This window comes from Eretmochelys imbricata, chromosome 1, assembly GCF_965152235.1.
Source record: "Eretmochelys imbricata isolate rEreImb1 chromosome 1, rEreImb1.hap1, whole genome shotgun sequence".
In the NCBI taxonomy this organism is placed as follows: domain Eukaryota; kingdom Metazoa; phylum Chordata; order Testudines; family Cheloniidae; genus Eretmochelys; species Eretmochelys imbricata.
In genome coordinates this window covers 244,523,261-244,544,759 of record NC_135572.1, presented here as the reverse complement: position 1 = coordinate 244,544,759, position 21,499 = coordinate 244,523,261, and the positions used below count along the sequence as shown (strand labels likewise).

General features: G+C 42.6%; 1 protein-coding gene across 1 annotated transcript in view; it reads left to right on the top strand.

The window, feature by feature from the left end:
• PIK3C2G (phosphatidylinositol-4-phosphate 3-kinase catalytic subunit type 2 gamma) overlaps positions 1–21,499 on the top strand; it is a 289,894-nt gene that overhangs the window by 226,731 nt on the left and 41,664 nt on the right. Inside the window, exon 30 of the mRNA XM_077831041.1 lies at positions 5,042–5,117. Coding sequence (XP_077687167.1) covers positions 5,042–5,117 — 76 coding nt within the window. The remainder of the gene's footprint in view (positions 1–5,041; positions 5,118–21,499) is intronic.

Below are 21,499 nucleotides of genomic sequence, written 5' to 3'. Positions count from 1 at the left end.
TTACACGTTATCTCAGTGTAAATCAAATCTGTGACATTCACAGACAGACTTTTTTTTTTTATGCCCACTGCTAACTCTAGCTGAGTGATAGGCTAAATAGAAATTGCAGGTCCATAACAACCCAAAAGCCATAATATATAAAATAAATTAGGGCTATCACAGTTGCTCATCATTTTAATGCCATGCTCTAGGAGACTGTCCACTCCCTAAGGAGTCAAAACCAAATTAAGGCACTATTAATTGAGTCAGCTCTTGGGTCCTGTGTCAAGCAGCAACATGTCAGTTGTTGACTAAGGTGATTTTTTTTCTGCGTAGTTTGAAGGGGAAGTTGCAGCTGGCCTTGGCGTACAAAAAGCTTAACTTCAATCATGGAACTGAATATTAAGTAATGTTAATTTTTCAGCCCTCAATATTTTGTATAATAAATAGGAATAATAAATAGGAAACTAGCAATCTATGTACCTGAATGTGTGTGAGGGGTTGCTGTTTAGAATTCATCAACTTACTCAGGTGGGCATGGATTATTTTCTCATCTCTTTTTGTTTAAAAAATGTGTGGTGTTTGTTTTGGTTTCAATATATTGGATTTACAATGTGCTCATGCAGCTCACAGATTTTAGATGTCAGTTCCTATTCTACCAAAAAGCATGTGCTTAATTAAACGTACCTGAATTGTCCCACTGAGTTCATACATAAAGGTTTTTGGTTTGTTTTGGGGCGCGTGTGGGTTGGGTTTTTGAAAATTTCAGAGAAAGCTCAATTAGCAAAACTACACTACATTAACTGTGGGGAAGGTGAAGTTTATTGTTTTTTTTCCTGTGTGCAGTTGTTTTTACTTATCCACAAGATACTTCTAAAAACATTGGGCCAAATTCAGTATTAGTGTAAGCACATAAAAGTCCATGGATGTCATTGAAATTTTACTGCTAACATCAGATGTGATTCTAGCACATTGAAACATACAGGGCCTGATTTTTACCTATACTGAAGTCTTTTTATACCACTATGACAATGTAAAGAAGCTTTAAAGTGGGTGTAAATTGAAATGGCTGTAAATTACATAAGTACACACTTTAAGACCTTAGTATAAATGAGAATCAGGCGATAATTTTGCACCTTTTGCTAGTCTAACTAATGCTTTGCAAAAAAGTAATTAAGGTTGAAAAGGGGCATATCTGTATTTTAAATTTTTTTCACATCTTTCTTTTATTTGAGCAAAGAAATCCCTCATAAATATGGTGGAATGTTGTATAACCTGCAGGGCCAAATTCTCTCCCCATGTACATAGTGGTGTAAGTCCAAAATAACCCAGTGATGTCACTGGAGCTACTCTGGATTTACACCAATGCAAGTGAAATCAGAAAATGGCTCCAGTGTTCATTTCATGGCGTCGCTCTAATGTGATAGAAATAATGAGGGTCTGAAGTGTGTGGCTCCCTTGAATTTTCACTTTTCATGTATACACTGCAATCAAGCAGAGCCAAAATGCACAGGGCTTGAAGTCTCCTATCTTCCCCTATCACTTCCTGAAGATGTCATAGATGCAGCAGGGTCAGCTTTTTCTGATTTATTTCTTTCCTGCTGCTTCTCTGGCCTGTTGAACTATAACAGAAGCATGGGAGTTCTCTGACTCCAGACCTACTCTAACACGAGTAGAGAAGATAGGCAGACAGCTGAAAAAAACAGATCAGGTTGATTCTTTTTCTACTGGAATTATTGCTGTCTAGAAATCTGACTATGATTAATTTATTTGCCCAAGTATTAAGATAATTTTTACTTAGGCTCCTGTGGAGATACCTGGCCAAAGTCTAGTGTGTTACACTAATGTAAGTTCAGAATATACATACCAAAGTCAGTAGATTTAAGAGTTCTATATTTGTACCAGCGTACCTGAGAGCAGAAATTTGGTCCTTTTCAATTTTAACAGCTGAGCATATTGATGAATTCTGAACAGAGAGACACCCACAGCTCAGGTACGTAGATTCCCCTAATGGAATATTTGACTTTTTGATTCAACCAGGTGAACATCAACCATTAAACTTTACAGATTATATTTTTATTAGATAAAAATAAGACCAATGATGGGAGATTTGCCTAAAATTCCTAATACAGGCATTGCTTTAAGGAACTTAAACTAAAATTACTGACCTGGGGAGAACATTTCTCGCTGTGAAAGAGTAGTTGAATGTTCATGGTCAATTCACTCCTCGGCTTATACTGAAATTGACAACACAGGGGTCAGTTACTGCCTCTCATGGTGATGTGTCTTTGTAACATGGATACCTATTCACTTGGAAATGTACTGAGGCCACCAAAACTATTTGACCAATACCAAACACTTCTGATCACTAGCATTTAATCCTTAATGGAATGCAGGCACTCAGCCATTTACAAAACATACAATTTGTGTTCATTTAACGCGTGCTGTCTCAGGCTCTAATACATCAGTCTGTCTATGTTCAGCAAAGCACTTAAGCACATGCTTAAGTCCCATTGGCATTGACTGCAATTGGACTTCAGCACAAGCCTAAAGTTAAACATGTGTTTGTCTCTTGCTGAATAGGGGTGAACCTAAGCATGTGTTTAAATTATTTGCTGCAGTGGCTTCTAAACGAGCATGTCCTGTACTATGCAGACGTACTCCCGATACTTAAGATCCCAGCCTCCACACAATTTGCCGAGCAGTTGCTGTCTCTCAAGCAGTTATGGATGCCTATTACAACAAACACTTTGAAGATCTTTTCCTTGGCCTTGGCAGTGTTTTCACATGCCCTCTGTGGGCTGGCCAATCTGCCCGTTGGTCCTGGGCTGTCTGAGGCAGTTTTTTTTTTTTTTCCTTTTCACTTGCCAACACTAATCTTTCTTGTCTCCCTATGTGTGTTGTTACCATGCTGGGTACGTCATTGTTCTCTCTCTCTCTCTCTCTCTCACACACACACAGCAAAATTCATGCCTTGAAATCAATAGTGAGGCACCAGGGATGAATGGTGTCCATTATGTGTATGCCTGTCATGAGATTTTGCACCATTTGCCATGTGCTCTTAAATGATGCTGCAGGTACTGGTGAAAATGAGAACTTGCAATTATGGTAACCTGAAATAACCCTCCGCTCTTCCCACTCAGTAATCTCCCTGTGTCACCAATATAAACCTACCTATCTAGTGTTGAAAGAGCAAGCAAGAGGAAGTAGAAAGACAGGATGCTCAGTGAAGAATTTTTATTTCCCTTTCAAATGTGTTAAAATATTCTTCCTTCTGCCTCCTCATACCTGTCCTCTCGAGTTTATGAAGGTAGGATGACTACTTACATTTATCTGCTTTCTTTTCATACTATTAAATAAGGGCCGAGCTGCCAAAAATATAGTCCTTCAAATGCTGAGTCTCCCTACACTTGCCTGTAGAGACTTATGCTGAAAAAGCAAATAAGGGTCCCTCAAGGAATAAGCCTATTGTTTAATAAATGTTCAAGATGACACTACTACCTGAAGCAGTATATGTGTTCACATATGAGATATCCCCAGAAGATTAAAGTTACCTTGTATTTGTCAGCACTCGGTGTTATCTGGAGTACTGGCACTTTCTTGCTAATCACTTCTTCTCCTATTTGAATCAAGGAAAAGTGACATTTTTAGAAGCATTTTGGAGGTTTTATTTTTCAAACAAAAAAATAAAAAGCAAAAACAAATGTCAAAATAAATCCAAATTGTTAAATCATATCTGAATGCTGAGCATATGTTCCTTTTTCTTCTGCTAATCCCAGATGTTAATTGCTCTAGGAGCTACATTTATCATTAAGCTCCTCTTTTTCGTTTTTTGTCTCTTGCTGCATTTTGTCAAACTGAAGCAGGACATGCTGTTGATAAGAGACATCTTATTTCTCTTAGCCCTGTAAAATGCTGATGACATTTGAATGCTGGAATCTGAAAAGGCTCTTGTGCAGCATCCAGTTCTTTATAGTGTCAATCCCGGTAACACTGATATAAATGTGGCTAGTCTAACCACATTAAAGCATGGACAATCTGACATGCTGCTTTATGAAAAAGCTAATAAAATGCAATTACTGTCCAGCTTTGATTCAGAACTCTTATAACTGTTCATTTTGAAATTCACATTTTTAGTGCACTGCACAATATTTGAGACCAGGGGATTTGGTTTATTACTTTACTGCTCTAAAACTGAATTCAACTACCTTTTACATCTGTTTACTAGAGCACCGTGGGTCAGTTAACACAAATAAAATCTCTAATCTAGCACAAGAGGTGAGGCCTCTTTAAACAATGTGGTGAAAAATGATCCTCTTCTTCCTATTTGCATGTCTGAGCTCTGTCAGAAAGTTAACTCTTTATTAGCCTTGTTAGAATGGGAGGGTACAGAGAGCCAACAGAAGACGTTTGCACCACTTAAGTTATGTGGCGCTACAGGCCGTACACTGGTCCAGTGAATGGGGTGAATTTCACCCTGCATGCAGGGGACCAATGCAAGACCTTCTGCACCACTTCCTCTCCACAGAAGGGCTGCACAGGGGGTGGGGTTGAAATATTTTGCAGCATATTTACCAACTAGAAACACTAATCTGAGACCACGTTTTGGCCTTGCTGTCGTGTGGCATGCTGACCAGAAGAAGCAAAGACATAGTGTCCCTGAGTCATCCAGCTAGTACAGGGCAGGATGGCTCATGGGGCCAAGGTACAACTCCCTCAGGTGTGCTTCTTTCCTGCTTCCCCAAAAAGGGGCAGGATGCACCCTTGTTAGTGCCTGCTGTCAAACCCAGTTTTTGCACAGATGGTCGGGGCTGTGATTACACCCCACTCGGGTGTGCATCTGGATTCATAGAGCAACATCCAAGGGAGTACTAGGGCCCTATCCTGCCATGCGGCCCTGCAATGGGAGGGAAGAGGCTCCCCTTTCCTGCTTATTCCTCTAGTGCATGTGCAAGAGACAAACCAGCCCGTTGCCCTTCGGGACCAGTGTTGGAAAATGGAGCACATCCCCCACCCATTCACAGCATGTAATATTTCTGTTGTTTTTTTTATTTGATTTCAGAATGAGCACGTCCTCAGCTTTTTCCTCGATGGGTCCAAAACCGACTGGCCGGAAGAATCTGCACTTGTTAGCCTAGGCATGTACATTATTTATATTGATCACTTTAAGAGGGAATAGGTCTTGGTAACATTAAATGCTGCAATGCAGAGGTGGGTGTAACCGAACCCACTGGTAAACGTGTTGTTTGTTTGTTAATGTGAGTATAATAACCAGTAAGTAATTCAGTTCACTTTTTATTTCCTGACTCGTAGAGGTTAATACAAATGTTTTTTTAATACAATCTGCAGCCCCAATTGGCTTTGACATCCCTTCCCCTACTAGTTGGGGGTGGGGGAAATAAAACCTAATGCCGAAGGCCACGTTCTACTCTGATTGCACCAAAACAGTTCAGCCATTTGCTGTATATTCCAAGTGATAAGAAAGCTCCAGGATACCCAGTTATCCACATTTCATAACTGAGTGGCTGTTAACAATGCCACATCCCTTCCATGTCCAATGTGCTTGTTCCTCTTCTTTATAGACTGAGCCCCTGCTCCTTGGCTATACCACTCTAGTGACACAAAGCAATTCTAATTCTGGTTTAACCAACCACTGGAGGATTCCCCTTGTGTAGAGAGATCCTCTGTTGGTGTAGAATTGCTATAGTGGCTCCTACGGCCCCTCTCCTTGCAGCACAAGAGCCATGGCCAAGACATCTCTGTACCCCATCAATTCCCTTAGGGCCATTGGAAACTGGTTATGGTTGCTCTGATGATACCCAGATGGCCCAGGATTGGGAAGATGCAAAGCGCTGACAAGAGAAGAGTTTTGTTGCAAAAATTCAAGCCAGACCTTAAATACAGCTTGTAGCCTGGGTTCATGGGCTATGTTCTATAGCTCTCTATGACTTCTTTTACTGTAGTATCTAAGTACCTCGCAGTCTTAAATGTATTATCTTTCACACCCCTGAGAGATCAGGAACTACTGTTAACCCCCTTTTACAGATGAGGGACTGAGACACTGATGTCACATGATGAGTCTGCAGAAGAGCAGGGAATTGAACCCAGTGGACCATCCATATAAATATTATGTAGCCAATGGTACACTGGTTAAAGAAGAAAACCTTTCACTCTGTGAACTGGACCATCATTTATTTTCTGAGTATTTAGTGAGCTACCAAGCTATCATATCAATAACCCAACCTGTTGGTTAACTCTTTACATTTTTATGGTGATGTGGGGACTCCGTAAGACTAGCCAGAGAGAGGGGGATACAGCAGATGTACAAGTTAAGATCAGTAGGCCTTGAATAATCAGAGATAGGGATGTAGGAAGCTGTTTGCCTGCAGGGTAGCTTGGCTTTCAAAAGTCTGGGAAATGCTTTAAATAAGCAAAGCATCTGTGTCTTACAGGAATATTCATCTCCAGTTACCCTAGAAAACACTAATTGTTAAAGATTTTGAGAGTAAGACAATCACATAGATTTTTCAGATTGAAGTAGTTAATGCCCTTTCTCTTTGTTCTAATGTTCAAATTCTGAGGTCTTTACTTGGCTACGGAGGGGAATTTCCCCCTGGTTTCACATTATTTTTGTTTGTATCTCAGTAGCAGTCATAGATCAGGGCTCCATTATGCTTGGCACTGTACCAGCACAGAACACAAAGAAGGCCCTAAATTGCATAAAGAGAGTAGCCACCTCCAGAGCACTGTTCCCTCAACTTCCTTTGGAAAGTGGGAAATGATGTGTGTTGGATCTAGGAGCCCCCTGTCAGCCCCCTTCAACTCTAAAGGAGTCGAAGGGGGCTGGCAGTTCCTGAAAGATGTAATACTAGAGGCTCAACATAATGCTATTCCGATGCAGTGGAAAGATAAGAAGAGCCACAGGAGACCAATGTGGCTGTACAAGGAGCTTTTTAGCTATCTAAAACCCAAAAGGGGTACATACAGGAAATGGAAGGACTTGCATGTCAGGAAGGATGTATACGTGGGAATAGCACAAGTATGTAGGGACAAAGTCAGGAAAGCCAAGGCAAAGAATGAGTTACAACTGACAAGAAGTGTTAGAGAAAACAAGCAGGGTTTCTACAAATAGGTCAGACAAAAATGAAAGATCAGGGATGGCATGTGCCCACTGCTCAGTGGAGAAGATGAGCCGGTAACAGAAGATGATAAGAAGGCGGAACTGCTCAGTGCCTACTTTGCTTCACTCTTCATACAAAAAATAGCATGACCAGAGAAGTTGTTATAGAAAATAAAGGGAAATAAATGCAGATCAGGAAAAGTAAAGAACACAGCAGAGTTCTTTTGACTAATTTGAATGAATCAAGTCAGCAGGGCCTGTTGCCATTTATCCTAGGGTTCTGAAGAAATCTCAGAGCCATTGGTGATATTTGCAAGCTTATGGATGATAGGAGAGGTACTGGAAGACTGGAGAAGGGCTAATGTAGCGCCCATCTTTAAAAGGGGGGGAAGGAGGAGCCGGGGAACTATAGACCAGTCGGTTTGACCTCGATACCTAGGAAGCTACTAGAGCAATGTATAAAACATTCCATTTGCAAATACCTGGAGCATAAAGCGGTGATCACTGAGAGCCAGCATGGATTTACCAAGAACAGATCATGCCAAACCAGCTTGATTTCCTTCTTTGACAAGGTAACTGGTTTGGTGGAGAAGGGGAATGCAGTGGACATAATATACTTGGACTTTAGCAAGACTTTAGACACAATCCCACATAACATTCTCATAAGTAAGCTAGAGAAATACAGGCTCAGTAGAACTACCATTAAGTGGATGCATAATTGGTTAAACAACTGGAAACAGAGTAGCTATTAATGGAATGATGACGGATTGGAAGGAGGTCTCAAGTGGGGTTCCACATGGATCTTTTCTGGGTGTTGTGTTATTTAGCATGTTTATTAATGACCTGGATGTAGGAATAGAGAGCATGCTGATCAAATTTGTAGGTGACACAAATCTAGGGAGGACTGCAAATACTTTGGAGGATAGAATTAAAATTCAAAGGAGGCTGGATAGCTACAACAAATCCTGCATCTTGGCAAGGGTGGGGGGTAGACTAAATAACCCTGGTGGTCCCTGCTAACCATATGGTTCTATAATTCTATGGGGACAGGAACAATGCATTGCCCTGTGTGGCCCCGGTTCCCATAGAAGGCCTGGGATCTTCCTGGCTTGAAGGTGGGTCCTAAGCATATTCTCAAGGAGTGAAGCCCATCCCTTTAGTGGAGTGATGGTGCAGAAGGCAGGGAATTCTGTGTGGAGACACCTTCCCCCTTCCCTTCCCCCACCCAGAGGTTTTACTCCTTTTTTCTATATATGGGATGATTCAGGCCTCCATTTTTACTGTCTCTCTGTTCTGGCAAAACTCCACTTGGCTTTAATAAGAGTTTTGCCTGAATGAGAACTTGGTGATTTGTCCTTCAGTCCTGTCTCTTAGTTAGAAAGAATGCCCCATAACAAGCAGATGATGAATTTTGATTGACATCATCCTTCACTTACACCACTTTAATTTTCAAAGATTGTAGGTAATTACATTTATTAAAGAGAGTACAATAAAAATTAAAATGTATGAATTTATACTATACTTCTAGCAATGAAGAGATTAAAACTCAGTGCCAAATTTACTTTGTCGTGAATACAGATGCAGTATTCCCACTGGGATGCATTCTGAAATATACTCAATATTGTATGCATCCTGGTACTCTTAGCCTACCATGGGGGGAACAAGTATAAAAAATGATTTTGCCTAAGGTGTTTCATGATGACCAAAAAAAATGTTATTTTGTGGGAAAATATCCATCAAAACAATTTTGATATTCAGTGATGATGATTATTTTTCTGTTACTGAATAACGTCTACTGGAAGTATTAAAATTCCAGACCATTCAACTATACACTGTGAAGAAATGAAATGGTTGCTGTCATTTCTAATGGTTCACATATAGGACAAGGTCTGTGTTGGCACAATTAGGTGATGTCAGTAGAGTTGAACCCATTTATACCAGCAGAGAAATAGGACCTATCCTCTTTTAAAACAAAAGCCAAGCTCATTGAAGGGGGGAGATGTGCATTACACTTCCCTGTGCAGGCTTTACTCCCAGTGCCTAGTGTGGGTGTCACCCCTAGAGAGACCAGACTGTTGTACTAATCCTTGTGATACATGACAACTCTCTCTGCTGCACTTGCTTATATGTGCTTCTTGATGTGTTCTTAGTATTTCATCTTTTGCAGGCCATCAGTATTTCATGATGTCTTACGAGGCCAAATCTAGGAAAGAGATTGTTAGGAGCTAATCTTTCAACAGTTGATGACAGGAGGATTATAATTCTCTACCAAACTGTCAGTAGAGCAGTTGGTCATTTTTGCAGTATTCTACCCCAATCCACTCAAACTGAACTGGTTCCATCAGCCTTTGATGGTAGATCATTAAAACAGGTCTTGAGAGGAAAGGTGTGAGACAAATCGAGGGATGTAGAAGATAGAATAAGATTTACTTACCTTCAAGGTGTGCTGAGAAGCTTGTTTAGTTAGTGTTTACACAGCACTTTGCAATCCTTTGATGCATAAAAGCAAAACATTCTTCCAGGGTAGTTTCCCTCAAGGAAATTTGATCAATTTCTCTGTATCTGTTGCCTTACTTCCTTAATTTTTCATACAACATGACAACTACAGTGAATGGTTTGTTTAAAAATGATGATTCCAGAAACATTGGAGAGCATAAAGTAGGGCTGTAATTTGCTTTAAAAAATGGCCATCTGTCAGGGTTCCTCCCCCACTCTGAACTCTAGCGTACAGATGTGGGGACCTGCATGAAAAACCTCCTAAGCTTATCTTTACCAGCTTAGGTCAAAACTTCCCCAAAGTACAAAATATTCCACCCGTTGTCCTTGGACTGGCCGCTACCACCACCAAACTAATACTGGTTACTGGGGAAGAGCTGTTTGGATGCATCTTTCCCCCCAAAATACTTCCCAAAACCCTGCACCCCACTTCCTGGACAAGGTTTGGTAAAAAGCCTCACCAATTTGCCTAGGTGACTACAGACCCAGACCCTTGGATCTTAAGAACAATGAACAATCCTCCCAACACTTACACCCCCCCCTTTCCTCGGAAATGTTGGATAAAAAGCCTCACCAATTTGCATAGGTGACCACAGACCCAAACCCTTGGATCTGAGAACAATGAAAAAGCATTCAATTTTCTTACAAGAAGACTTTTAATAAAAATAGAAGTAAATAGAAATAAAGAAATCCCCCTGTAAAATCAGGATGGTAGATATCTTACAGGGTAATTAGATTCAAAAACATAGAGAACCCCTCTACAAAACCTTAAGTTACAAAAAAGATACACAGACAGAAATAGTTATTCTATTCAGCACAATTCTTTTCTCAGCCATTTAAAGAAATCATAATCTAACACATACCTAGCTAGATTACTTACTAAAAGTTCTAAGACTCCATTCCTGGTCTATCCCCGACAAAGACAGACTATAGACAGACACACAGACCCTTTGTTTCTCTCCCTCCTCCCAGCTTTTGAAAGTATCTTGTCTCCTCATTGGTCATTTTGGTCAGGTGCCAGCGAGGTTACCTTTAGCTTCTTAACCCTTTACAGGTGAGAGGAGCTTTCCCCTGGCCAGGAGGGATTTCAAAGGGGTTTACCCTTCCCTTTATATTTATGACACACCCCCCAAATCTCAGCTAGGGTGAAACACTGGCTGGGATTTCTTCCTGGAGCTCTAGGAAAACAGAGTTAATAAGACACATGCATCTCTAAATATACTACCAAGTACATAAAGACTAACAATATTTTCCACATCTCAAGGACGATTTTAACCAGTTGATTCTGGGAAACTTTCACGGGAGAGTGCATCAGCCACTTTGTTAGAAGCTCCTGAGATGTGTTGGATGTCGAAATCAAAATCTTGGAGAGCTAAACTCCACCGAAGAAGTTTTTTGTTAGTTTCCTTGACGGTGTGAAGCCACTTCAGTGCAGCATGGTCGGTTTGCAGGTGGAAACGCCGTCCCCAAACATATGGGCGTAGCTTTTCCAGAGCGTAGACAATGGCGTAACATTCTTTTTCAGTGACTGACCAATTGCTTTCCCTCTCAGACAGTTTTTTGCTGAGAAACACTACAGGGTGGAATTCTTGATCAGGTCCTTTCTGCATTAAAACTGCTCCCACACCACGCTCGGACGCATCTGTGGTTAGTAGGAACGGTTTGTCAAAGTCTGGGGCCCTTAGTACAGGGTCAGACATGAGTGTCGCTTTAAGCTTGTTAAAGGCCTTCTGACACTTTTCGGTCCACTGAACAGCATTTGGCTGTTTCTTTTTGGTTAGGTCTGTCAGTGGGGCAGCGATTTGGCTGTAGTGCAGTACAAATCGTCTGTAATAACCGGCCAAGCCTAAGAAGGATTGAACCTGTTTCTTTGACTTTGGGACAGGCCACTTTTGGATAGCATCCACTTTGGCCTGTAGGGGGCTGATAGTTCCTTGACCCACCTGGTGTCCAAGGTAAGTCACTCTGTTTAGGCCTATTTGACACTTCTTAGCCTTAACAGTTAGTCCTGCCTCCCTTATGCGCTCAAGGACTTTGTGTAGATGTTCCAGGTGGTCTGCCCAGGAATCCGAAAATATGGCCACATCGTCAAGGTAGGCGACTGCATATTCTCCTAATCCCGCTAGGAGACCATCTACAAGTCTTTGGAAAGTGGCGGGTGCATTTCGCAGCCTGAAAGGGAGTACATTAAATTCATACAGCCCGAGATGTGTGATGAAGGCTGACCTTTCCTTGGCAGATTCATCTAGCGGTACCTGCCAGTACCCGTTGGTTAAGTCCAAGGTAGAGATGAACTGGGCCCGTCCCAGTTTCTCTAATAGTTCATCTGTGCGTGGCATTGGATAGTTGTCTGGGCGAGTTACAGCATTTAGCTTACGGTAGTCCACGCAAAAACGTATTTCCCCATCTGGTTTGGGAACTAGAACCACTGGAGATGCCCATGCACTTTCAGAGGGGCGGATTACACCCATCTGTAACATATCCTGGATCTCCCGTTCTATAGCAGTTTTAGCTTGAGGAGACACCCGGTAAGGTTGGACCCTAATTGGGTGAGCATTACCTGTGTCAATGGAGTGGTATGCCCGTTCAGTCAGTCCTGGGGTGGCTGAGAACGTTGGCGCGTAGCTAGTGCACAGCTCCTGGATCTGCTGTCGCTGCATACGCCCAAGGGTCATGGAGAGGTTCACCTCTTCCACACCACCACCACATTTCCCTTCGTAGTAGACACTTCGGGCCACTCAGCGTCGTCTCCTCCGTGGGCTGTAAACTGACAAACCTTTAATTCTCTGGAATAAAAGGGCTTTAGAGAATTAATATGGTACACCTTAGGCTTTCGGTTGGAGGTGGGGAATGCTATGAGATAATTAACAGCTCCCAGGCGCTCCTGGACCGTGAATGGCCCTTCCGAAGATGCTTCCATTTTATGGGCCTGGAGCGCCTTTAAGACCATGACCTGGTCTCCTACTTTGAAGGAACGCTCTCTGGCATGTTTATCATACCAGGCTTTTTGCTCTTTTTGAGCATCCTGTAAGTTTTCTCTAGCAAGGGCTAAAGAGGTTCGGAGGGTGTTTTGTAGGTTGGTTACAAAGTCCAGAATGTTAGTTCCTGGAGAAGGTGTAAATCCCTCCCATTGCTGCTTCACCAACTGCAATGGCCCCTTAACCTCACGGCCATATACAAGTTCAAATGGGGAAAACCCTAAACTGGGATGTGGTACAGCTCTGTAGGCAAAGAGCAACTGCTGCAACACTAGGTCCCAATCATTGCAGTGCTCATTTACGAATTTACGTATCATGGCCCCCAAAGTTCCATTAAACTTCTCCACCATGCCATTTGTTTGATGGTGGTAAGGAGTGGCAACCAAGTGATTTACCCCATGAGCTTCCCAAAGGTTTTTCATAGTTCCTGCCAGGAAATTAGTCCCTGCATCTGTGAGGATGTCGGAGGGCCAACCTACCCTGGCAAAAATGTCTGCTAGTGCCTGGCACACACTTTTAGCCCTAGTGTTGCTTAGAGCTACTGCTTCCGGCCATCGGGTGGCAAAATCCATGAAAGTCAGTATGTACTGCTTTCCTCTGGCTGTCTTTTTCGGAAAAGGACCCAGAATATCCACAGCTACTCGCTGAAATGGAACTTCAATGATGGGGAGTGGCTGGAGAGGGGCTTTGACCTGGTCTTGGGGTTTTCCCACTCTTTGGCACACCTCACAAGACTGGACATAGGTAGAAACATCCTTGCCCACTCCCTCCCAGTGGAATGATCCCCCCAAACAGTCTTTGGTCCTGTTCACCCCAGCATGGCCACTAGGGTGATCATGGGCTAAGCTCAAGAGCTTGGCCCGGTATTTAGTTGGAACTACCAACTGTCTCTGAGGATGCCAGTCTTCCTGGTGTCCACCAGAAAGAGTTTCCTTGTATAAAAGTCCTCTTTCTACAACAAACCTGGATCGATTAGAAGAGCTGAGAGGCGGTGGGTTGCTCCGTGCCGCCGTCCAAGCTCTCTGGAGGCTTTCATCTGCTTCCTGTTCGGTCTGGAACTGTTCCCTTGATGCTGGAGACATCAGTTCCTCATTGGATTGGGGACCTAGGCTTGGTCCCTCTGGAAGCGATATAGGGGATGGAGCTGTTTCTGTTGACTGTGAACCGCTCTCCGCTGGTGCACTATGTTGGGATTCAGGCTCCGGCTGAGCCTCTTGTGTAGGGTTATCGGCTGCTGCCAGTTCAGGTTCGGTGGGCCCCTCTGGTGTTGAGGTTGCAAGTACTGGATTCAATGCTGACACGGGGTCTGGAGTTGGTTGTTCGGCTGGTTCCGGTTCTGGGACTGGTTCCGTCTGGGTCTCTGGGACTGGATCCACTACTGCTGTTGCAGACATTGGCCTGGGGTCCGGGTCCATCACCTTTGACCAGGTCCTGATAGAAGTTTCCGGAACAGAGCTAGGCCTCACGGCTTGGTTAGCCTGGCTGCGGGTGACCGTTCCCATCCTCTTGGCCTGCTTCACATGATTGGCCAAGTCTTCCCCCAACAGCATGGGGATGGGATAATCATCAAAGACTGCAAAAGTCCACATTCCTGACCAGCCCTTGTACTGGACAGGCAACTTGGCTGTGGGCAAATTGAAAGAGTTGGACTTGAAGGGTTGAATCGTCACTTGGATCTCTGGGTTGATTAAATTGGGGTCCACTAAGGAAGCATGGATAGCTGACACTTGTGCTCCGGTGTCCCTCCATGCGGTGACCTTCTTCCCGCCACACTCACAGTTTCCCTCCGCTCCAAGGGTATCTGGGAGGTATCTGGGCCTGTGGACCTCTGGTGTGATTCCGGTGCAATGAACTGTAATCTGTTGGGGTTCTTGGGGCAGTTGGCCTTTACATGCCCCAGCTCGTTACATTTAAAACATCGTCCAGCTGACGGGTCACTGGGGCGAGGAGGGTTGCTGGAGAACGGGGTGGTGGGACGATAAGGGGTCTGGAGGGTTCTTTGGGAGGTAGGTGGGGCTTTGGGTGGCCCCCGGTAATAGGGTGTGGTCTGGGGTGGTCCCTTCTGGTCTCCGCTCCAACTGCGACCAGTTTTCTTCTTCTCTGCCACCTCCACCCATCTGGCTCCAATCTCTCCTGCCTCGATTACAGTTTTGGGTTTCCCATCTAGGATGTATCTTTCTATTTCCTCAGGAACGCCCTCTAAGAATTGTTTCATTTGCATTAGGAAGGGCAAATTTTCTGGAGATTCAACACTTGCTCCTGATATCCAGGCATCCCAATGTTTCACAATGTGGTAGGCATGTCGGGTAAATGACATGTCTGGTTTCCACCTTAGGGCTCGGAACCTCCGACGAGACTGCTCGGGTGTTATCCCCATTCTGACTCTCGCCTTGGATTTAAACAGTTCATACTTGTTCATGTGTTCTTTAGGCATTTCAGCTGCCACCTCAGCTAAGGGTCCACTGAGCTGCGGCCTCAGCTCTACCATGTATTGGTCAGTAGAGATGTTGTACCCAAGGCAGGCCCTTTCGAAGTTTTCTAAGAAGGCCTCAGTATCATCACCTGCCTTGTAGGTGGGGAACTTTCTGGGATGGGAAGTGGTACCTGGAGAAGGATTGCTAGGGTTTGTTGGTATATTCTGCCGGGCCTTTATCCTCTCCACCTCCTCCACATGCTTCCTCTCTTTTTCCTTCTCCTCCTCCACATGCTTCCTCTCTTTTTCCTTCTCCTCCTCCACATGCTTCCTTGCCTCCATTTCCCTCTTGTGGGCAGCCTCCTGTACCTCCTTCTCCAGCCGCATGAGTTCTATCTGTCTTTCATGTTCCCTTTGTTTTTCCTCAGCCTGAAATTTGGCTAATTCTAGCTGTAGTCGAGCTGCGGATTTGGTCATTCTAACCTCTCTGTTTTTAACTAACTTTACACCCGAGGTTTAGAAATAAACAAACAAAACTTGGCTGTAAAATTTTGCTGTGCTGGAACAGAATACCTATTCTCTGATAGTGATTGTCAGCCTACAGAAAAAGACAATTCCCTTGTCTCTGCTCTGGGCCCAAATTAAAGCAAAAAACCTCCAACTACTTGGAAACCTGCTTACCCAGCCCAAAGAAAAAGCAAATGGGTAGAACACACACCCCCTATTTACTTTTAGGAAGAAAAGAAAAAAAACCTCTGGGTTGGAAGACTGTGAATTTCCCTGCAGGAGTTAAGTACCCTGCCTCCAGGCAAAGAAAACCTGCAATTCACAAAGATAATCCCCTTTTGTCTCTGCTTGGCCACAAAGCAGAGAAAAAACAAGCTGCTTTCAGTTTCAGCTGCTTTCTGGACTTCCTTTCCAAAGGAAAAAAAAATTCCTTTTTAAAATCTGTATTTCTAGTTCAAAAAATCTCAACTGGCTCTCAAAATGATTTCAGGTTAATCCCACCTCTGCCACCATGTCAGGGTTCCTCCCCCACTCTGAACTCTAGGGTACAGATGTGGGGACCTGCATGAAAAACCTCCTAAGCTTATCTTTACCAGCTTAGGTCAAAACTTCCCCAAGGTACAAAATATTCCCCCCCGTTGTCCTTGGACTGGCCGCTACCACCACCAAACTAATACTGGTTACTGGGGAAGAGCTGTTTGGACGCATCTTTCCCCCCAAAATACTTCCCAAAACCCTGCACCCCACTTCCTGAACAAGGTTTGGTAAAAAGCCTCACCAATTTGCCTAGGTGACTACAGACCCAGACCCTTGGATCTTAAGAACAATGAACAATCCTCCCAACACTTGCACCCCTCCTTTCCTGGGAAATGTTGGATAAAAAGCCTCACCAATTTGCATAGGTGACCACAGACCCAAATCCTTGGATCTGAGAACAATGAAAAAGCATTCAGTTTTCTTACAAGAAGACTTTTAATAAAAATAGAAGTAAATAGAAATAAAGAAATCCCCCCTGTAAAATCAGGATGGTAGATATCTTACAGGGTAATTAGATTCAAAAACATAGAGAACCCCTCTAGGCAAAACCTTAAGTTACAAAAAAGATACACAGACAGAAATAGTTATTCTATTCAGCACAATTCTTTTCTCAGCCATTTAAAGAAATCATAATCTAACACATATCTATCTAGATTACTTACTAAAAGTTCTAAGACTCCATTCCTGGTCTATCCCCGACAAAGACCGACTATAGACAGACACACAGACCCTTTGTTTCTCTCCCTCCTCCCAGCTTTTGAAAGTATCTTGTCTTCTCATTGGTCATTTTGGTCAGGTGCCAGCGAGGTTACCTTTAGCTTCTTAACCCTTTACAGTTGAGAGGAGCTTTCCCCTGGCCAGGAGGGATTTCAAAGGGGTTTACCCTTCCCTTTATATTTATGACACCATCCAAATAAATAAGGGGAACACGAACCTGGCAACACTGCAAATCATTCAGCCTGAAGTTGCAATTAATTTCCAAATAAATTAGCTGGCTTGGTTTGTAATCATAAAAAATAAATAAACCCACAGCTGACTCAAGCCTTACCCTGGAGTCCCAAGTAAGGAGCATCCAGAAGTCATATTAAAAGAACTTGTGAACTCTATTTAGCCCTGGGGCCATGCTTTGGCACTCATGGGAGCTTTTCCGTTGACTTCAGTGAGCGTCAGATCAATCCTTAGAAGTCAAATCTCGATTCGATTGAAGTCAATGGGAGCTCTGACTGTGTCTTCCATTAGACAAATGTTTGGCCCTAGTTTATAAGAGAGAACAGACAGAGCACACCACCTTTTAACAATGCAGAGCCCAAGCATGCGGGTCCACCAGCTGCTCTGTATCCAGATTGGGCATCAGAGCAGGTGTGCTCCATTATAGTTTAGGTCGAAATTCTGGTCTCAAAAGAGAATGGCAAAACGCCCATCGACTTCAATGAGACCACAATTGGGCACTGAATGCAGGAGTTTCTAAACTGTTACCTGATGGCTAAAAACAGCCTGATGGCATCTGGCTGCTATTGTTGATGGTAGCTGATGGAAGCTGAAAGTGGTTAATGCCTCAGAGGAGCCCGCTCAGTGCCTTGCTGAATCAGACTCCTTGTGTTCTTTTTTTTTTCCTTTTTCTTCCTTGTGTTCAGTTCATTTTATCTGTGTTGTTAAAGCCGTTTCATATATACATTGGAAAAAGGCAAAAAAAAATTAAAATAGCCATGCTCATACCTATGGTGTCTTTTTCAGACCTCAGATTTTCATGTGATTAAAATATGTATTTCCCCGATGTATGGCACTGTCCTCAACCTAGTTAAACAATTCATACATTTATTTCTTGTATATAAAAACACCGATTGCAAGTGAAGAATTCCTCCATTGGATGGAAAGTTTCACTTTCTAAAACATTAATAGAACAGATAAAAAAGGGGTGGGGCAGGACATGATGCTCAACTGAATTCTAACACTGTAATTTACACTCTGAGATCTGATGCACTTTCTAAACTGCTGAAGTTGACCTCTTGCAATTCACAGTATCAACAGAGCCCCCAAGAGAATTGTACCTTTATGTTCAAACATAACTCCCTGTTTCATACTCAAGTATGCTATGCTCTGTATTGTTACAACTGCTTTAGCACAATTCTTATGGCTATTTATTTAACCAATTTCCATGTGCTTCTAATTACCCAAGAAAAACACTGAACCTATGAAGTTGTGCAATTCATTGGATTTTTTTCCTTCCCCTCCTGTCACTGTTTAAGTGATTCCTAATGATGCTCATCTAGTCACTATGCAATATCAGAAGGGGGTTGGGAGTAGATTGTTATAACAAAATCATTCTAGCATTGAAATTAGGGCTGTTGCACACTTAAAAAAATGAATCACGTACAATTAATCGCACTGTTAAACAATAATGGAATACCATTTATTTAATTTCTTTGGTGTTTTCTACATTTTCAGATATATTGATTTCAATTAACACAGAATACAAAGTGTACAGTGCTCACTTCATATTTATTTTTATTACAAATATTTGCACTGTAAAAAAACAAAATAAATGGTATTTTTCAATTCACCTAAAATAAGTACTGCAGTATAATGTCTTTATCATGAAAGTTGAACTTACAAATGTAGAATTATGTACAAAAAAACTGCATTCAAAAATAAAACAATGTAAAACTTTACAGCCTACAAGTCCAATCAGTCCTACTTCTTGTTCAGCCAATCGCTCAGACAAACAAGTTTGTTTACATTTGCAGAAGGTAATGCTGCCTGCTTCTTGTTTACAGTGTCACCTGAAAGTGAGAATAGGCGTTCGCATGGCACTGGTGTAGCTGGCGTCATGTCAGATGCACTAAAGATTCATATGTTCCTTGATGCTTCAACCACCATTCCAGAGGACATGAATCCATGCTGATGACAATCCAAAGTGGTGCGGAACAACGCATATTCATTTTTATCATCTGAGTCAGATGCCACCAGCAGAAGGTTAATTTTCTTTTTTGGTGGTTTGGACTCTGTAGTTTCTGCATCAGAATGTTGCTCTTTTAAGTCTTCTGAAAGCATTCTCCACTCCTCACCTCTCTCAGATTTTCAAAGGCACTTCAGATTCTTAAATCTTGGGTCAAGTGCTATAGCTATCTTTAGCAATTTCACATTGGTATCTTCTTTGCATTTTGTCAAATTTGCAGTGAAAGTGTTCTTAAAACAAATAAGTGCTGGGTCATTATCCAAAACTGCTATACGGCAGAATGCTGGTAAAACAGAGCAGGAAACATACAATTCTCCCCCAAGGAGTTCGGTCACAAATTTAATAATGCATTATTTTTTAATGAGTGTTATCAGCATGGAAACATGTCTTCTGGAAAAGTGGATGAAGCATAAAGAGGCATATGAATCTTTAGCGCATCTGGCACATAAATATCTTGCGACACCAGCTACAACAGTGCCCTGCGACTGCCTGATCTCACTTTCAGGTGACATTTTAATTAAGAAGTGGGCAGCATTATGTCTGGTAAATGTAAACAAACTTGTTTCTCTTTGCGATTGGCTAAACAAGAAGCAGGACTGAGTGGACTTGTAGGCTCTAAAGTTTTACATTGTGTTGTTTTTGAGTGCAATTATGTAACAAAAAAAAAACCCCTACATTTATAAGTTGCACTTTCACGATAAAGAGATTGCACTACAGTACTTGTATAAGGTGAATTGAAAAATACTATTTCTTTTGTTTATCATTTTTACAGTGCAAATATTTGTAATAAAAAAAATAAAGTGAGCACTGTACTCTTTATATTCTGTTGTAACTGAAATCAATATACTTGACAATGTAGAAAAACATCCACAAATATTTAATAAATTTCAATTGGTATTCTATTGTTTAACAGTGTGATTAATCATGATTAATTTTTTTAAATGCGATTAATTTTTTTTTAGTTAATCACATGAGTGAACTGCGATTAATTGACAGCCCTAACTGAAATAAATGTGGCCAGTTTACAAAAATATTTTTGAAAAGGATAGGTATGCAAATTATTACAGCAGGAGGACAGCAGCATCTCTGTTTTCTAGTTAGGCAGGTTTTACCTCTTCTGTTCAGTTTTCTGTTCATGAGAACTTAGTAAAGATTTTCCTTGCATTGCATGGTGGCATAGGCCATGTCAGAGACGCATGTCTTTCTGTTTAAACAGCACCCTTTTTTTGGCGGTGGAGGGGGAATAAAAAAATATCACTTGAGTTCAGGACTTGTGGTTCTGGGTTTGGGGCTCTCTGTAAAGATAGGGAATAGTTATGAAGTTCAGATTTTGATCTGAACTTTCCCAAAGTTTTGGGAGTATTTGGATTATCTAATTAATTATTGAGCTGCTATCATGATAATGTCTGAGTACCTCCCAAGTATCTGTGTATTTATTCTCCAAATCTTTTGTAAAATAATTTGATGCCTGTTGCACAAATGGGGAATTGAGGCTCAGAGAGACTAAGGCCCAGATTTTTGAAGATATTTAGGCATTCTGCACAGCGTCACAATGCCCAACTCATTTAGAAGCCTAAATCTCATGTTCAAAAGTGACCTAGGCTCCAACACCTCACTGAAAGTCAATGGGACAAAGGCTCCTGAGTGCCTAAATCACTTTTGAAAATGGGATGGGATTAAAGTAGGTTTGTCACAGAGTGGCAGATTCCAACATGCTGCGTGGCAGACTCAGCACTCTTTTCCTGATGCTTCTGTTGATAATGATGTAAGCAGAACAGAACCTCATTCATACTTGCATAGCTGTACTGGCATGATGGGGTTAACATCAGCTGCAGTGGAGGGGATAAAATGGTGTCCACCCCTCCCCCAGCACCCCTCCAGAATTGTCCAGCAGAGACCCTGCCACAGTCTGGGTACACTGGGATCTAGGTGATCCCCCGGGCCACATAGGGGGTGGGGGCGTGAAATCTGCAGAGAAGAGCCAGCCACAGCTTGGTAGCAACAGATGAAGCCAAAGCAAGGATTGCTACCCTTGTGGGGAGAATGCGTAAAGTGGAGCCCACCTGGGGTCATCCCTCCCATCAACATCTTCTTAGTCCGGTGGCACAAGGACCCAGATGGTGCCTTCACTCCCACCCCATGGCATGATGGAGAGCAGTAGAGAGCAGCCAACCAGAGACTCCAGCCGGTAGGAACAGGAGCAGCCAAATCTGGGACCTCTCGACATTCCAGTCAAAACAGTTCAAAGTGCTCTGACTTTCTCTGCCCTCTGCTGATTGGCCGTTTGCTCCAGCCCTCCCTTCCTCCCTGCCTTCCCCCTTCCTCAGGCTCTTCATCTCAGCTTCACTCCACAACTGCCTTGCCTTATCCTCTTCTCCTCTGCCCTGTCCCTCTCACCCTCCTTGCCCTCACTTTTTCTTTTCATTTAGCCTATCCCCTCCCAAGTATCACCCCATCCCCCAAAATGGTGGACCTAACATAACAGTTGCCGCCATCCCATTGTTCACTCTGCT